Here is a 3,741-nt window from a genome sequence, read left to right as displayed (position 1 = left end):
CCCCGAGACAGGGTTTCTCTGTAGCTTTGGTGCCTGTCCCGGAACTAGCTCTTGTAGACCAGGCTGGCCTCGAACTCCCAGAGATCCGCCTGCCTCTGCCTCCCGAGTACTGGGATTAAAGGCATGCGCCACCACCGCCCGGCTAATGTACTCTTGTGAAAGTGCAGCAACACATAATTTTGAAAAAGTTACAAGGAGACAGAATTTAGCTATATTATCTTTTTTTAATTTAACAATCATCAATTCAGAAAAAAAACCTACTCACATAAGCATGTATTCCATAATTTAAAAAATGATTTTGAAGACTAAATATGACAAATCTCTTTAAGTATGGGTTAAAGAAACAGTTTCAAATAAGTATGAAAAAAAAATTCTTACATGGCAATGACAAAATGTCTAATACCCACCCACCCTATAGAGCAGTTTCACCTGCTTCAGGAGATTTAATAGCTAAATGCATTTCACAATTAGGCCATGGTGTCCTTCGCCTTTTCACATCACAGCAAGGATGACGTACGGAAACAACTGCTGCACCTCCAGACAGAAGGCAGTGGACCCAGCTACACTAGTACTGACATTTCCTGCCCACCCAACGGGGAAATGCCAGGGACTCTTGAACAAAGCAAAAATGAACTGCATGAAGTTTATGTTTACATCTTGTTACTACTGTGTATGTGACACGTGTGGGTGTGCATGTGCTGATGTGAACATAGGGGTCAGAGACAACTGTGCACAGCTGCTTCTGTCCTTCTTCCTTCATACAGCTTCTCGGCAACAAGCTGGTCACCAGACCTGTGCAGCACACACCTTTTACCCACTTAAGCCACCTGACGGAACTAAGCTTAATTCATTAGCACACCCTTCCCAATTTTCTGAGAAACAACATGCAGACAGCATTTCTGCAGACGGAAGTGTAACTAACAGAAAAGCACTCATGAAGAGTTGTGAGCGAAGCTCAGACACTTTTCACAAAAGGCCATCTTTTCCTGGGAAGGACAGCCAGACAAACCAAGTGCTCCGATCTCAAGTGTTTGGTAGACATTTTCTCAAGAATGCAGTGAGCTCATTCGAGTGAAGAAAAAACGTTTGCTGCTAATGATGAAATGTGAGCTCCCATAATGAAATCAACCATTTCTAGGGACTCCCAGGGGCCGATTTCTTCCCAGCTTCCTAAGAGTGGTCGGATCAGACCAGTTGCGGAACAGGATGTGCGTTTCTTAGTCCTGCACTGCCAATACTCTCTGACAGGAACTAACTCAGAGCCAGGTGTGGTTGCTCACGCTGCAATCCCAGGATACAGGGTGATCACTGCAAGTTTGCAACCAACCTGATCTACCTAGCAAGTTTGAAATTAAGCCATGTTACATAGCAAGATGAGGTCCTCAAAACAAGAAAAATGGGGCTGCAGAGACGGCTGTTTACGGCTCTTGCGGAGGACTCAAATCCAGTGCCTAGTACCCACATCAAGCAGCTCACAAACACCTATCACACTAGCCCCAGGGCATCCGATGCCCTCTTCTGACCTCTGCAGGCACCCACACACACGGGCATATACCCACGCACAGCCACACACACAGATGTGTGATTTAAAATAACAAAAACAAATCCTAGCCGGGCGGTGGTGGCGCAGGCCTTTAATCCCAACACTCGGGAGGAGGCAGAGGCAGGAAGATCTCTGAGTTCGAGGCCAGCCTGGTCTACAAGAGCTAGTTCCAGGACAGGAACCAAAAAAGCCACGGAGAAACCCTATCTCGAAAAATCAAAAACAAACAAACAAACACACAAACAAAAAAAAATCCTAAAAGAAAGTCTGATAACTGTTCATCAGTAGCATCCCAACGCGTCTGATTTGCTGGTAGCCCTTGCGAACAATTCTTCCCAATGGAAGTCGCAGTGTTACTACATCTCCCACCTATTTAGGTATTCTCCATCATCTGGTTGACCAGGAAAGGACTATGGTAACTAGATGTACGACTCCACAACGAGCACAAAGAAAGCTGCCAGGGACTGAGTTATTCATTGTTCACTTTATAGACAGTCTCACGTGCCCCTTACTGCCCATGAGCTCACTGTGTAATCCTTCTGCCTCTACTTCCCAAGTGGCAAGATTAAAGGCATTTGCTAATGCCTGGTTTAAGCTGAGGAACAAAGCCAGACAGCCAAACACGAGGCATGCACTCTACTGAGCTACATCCCAGTGTCACTCCCATGCCCCACTCTTCTGAAGAAAAAAAAAATTGCCCAGCACTTGAGAGACAGAAGGTGGATCTCAGTGAGTTCAAAGCTAACCAGAAGCCAGGCGGTGGTGGCGCACGCCTTGAATCCCAGCACTTGGGAGGCAGAGTCAGGCAGATCTCTGTGAGTTCAAGGCCAGCTTGGTCTACAAGAGCTAGTTTCAGGACAGGTTCCAAAGCTACAGAGAAACCCTGTCTCGAAAAACCAAAAAAAAAAAAAAAAGTGAACCATCACACTTAGTGCAAGTATTTTTTTTTTTTTTCCTGAGACAGGGTCTTTCTAAGTAGCCCTAACAGTGCTTTATCTTGCTATGCAGACCAGGCTGGCCTCAAACTCACAGAGCTCCACCTGCCTCTGCCTCCCGAGTGCTTTGTTTTTGTTTTTAATTTTTTTTTAAAGCAAGTATCCACCTTGCCTTACTTTATTGAAAATATTTTCTCGATGTGACTTAATTTACCAAGTTTTATAAAAACCCATCAATACCTGCTGTGCTGCATCGCGCCTGAAAAATTTCAAAAAAAGTTGGTCTCCTTTTGTATTCAATGGGCATTTTCTCTACAGTGTTCCTCCGATGCTCGCTCTGCAAAAGAGAAGTAAAATACACTTCACAGGCTTGCTTTCTTGGTGACAGGGAAAATCAGAAGCGCTGCTAAATTTGCCCAACCAGACTACCTTAGGCCCATCTTTTGGGACAAGAACAGAATTTACCATGAGGATGGGGGACAGTTCATATTTGCGCTCCAAACCAAATGGCGACAAGATGAAAAATACGCACCGGAAAGCGGATATAGTGCGAGTCAATAACTGCTATTATTTAAAATAAATCACGTTCACTTCATTAGGGAACTGAGTTGACTCTGACAGGATAGGTAATCCAGTAACTACAGAACCGCGCCACGGCGGGCTCTAGGGACGCGCCTGGTCCCTGGGGGGGGAAGGGGGACGCCCGCGGGCTGCAAGAAGCTGGGCGGGAACCTGTCCGGGGAGAGCCGGGGTACCCCAGGAGGAGGTCGAGCGGCTCCTCCGGAACGTCCGGGACGTCAGGCGTGTCTCCCCGGCCCCTGACGCCCCGAAGCGAGCGCCCGCGTATGCCCGGTCCTACTGACCCGCTCTGGCTACAGACGCTGACAGAAGCCGCGCCGTCTCACTTTTCGCGCTCCCGCGAAAAGCCCGCTCTGGGCCCGTGACGTCATGACTCGGCGACGCAGGGACGCAGTGCGAGCGCCGCCCGGAAGTGAAGGGAGCGGATTACTCCGTCGCTGTTCCCGGCGGTCTCCGGGCCTCCCGGATTAGCACGCTCCCCGCCGAGTGGAACGCTCGCCCATCCGCAGCACTCAGACTCCCGGACACCTCTTCTACCCCTCGAGCTCACCTTGGTCTCGGCGCCTTGGGGACAACAAGTGGGCGGGTCTCTTGTGACTTCTTTCCTTCTTGATGTGGGTAGAGAAGGGACTCTGGTCATCTCTAGCGTGGCAAACAGGTCTCTGGCCGGCCTCGCCCTCCTCC

The 3,741-nt window shown here is 48.7% G+C and overlaps 1 protein-coding gene across 6 annotated transcripts in view; it reads right to left on the bottom strand.

The window, feature by feature from the left end:
* Positions 1-3,390, bottom strand: part of Brca2 (BRCA2 DNA repair associated) — a 55,649-nt gene extending 52,259 nt beyond the window's left edge. For 3 of the 6 annotated variants that reach the window (XM_050161908.1, XM_050161907.1, XM_050161910.1), the window contains exons 1-2: positions 2,944-3,311; positions 2,719-2,815 (exon numbers count right to left, since the gene is read on the bottom strand). In XM_050161908.1, the coding sequence (XP_050017865.1) occupies positions 2,719-2,815; positions 2,944-2,946 (100 nt within the window). In that variant the 5' untranslated portion in view covers positions 2,947-3,311. The other 3 variants (XM_050161911.1, XM_050161913.1, XM_050161906.1) reach the window with 3 other exon arrangements.
* Positions 3,391-3,741: the final 351 nt, after the last annotated feature.

This window comes from Alexandromys fortis, unplaced genomic scaffold (genome assembly GCF_014885135.2).
Source record: "Alexandromys fortis isolate MF-2015 unplaced genomic scaffold, M_Fortis_MF-2015_v1.1 scaffold_118, whole genome shotgun sequence".
Taxonomy (NCBI): Eukaryota; Metazoa; Chordata; class Mammalia; order Rodentia; family Cricetidae; genus Alexandromys; species Alexandromys fortis.
This window is presented reverse-complemented; position numbering and strand designations above follow the sequence as displayed.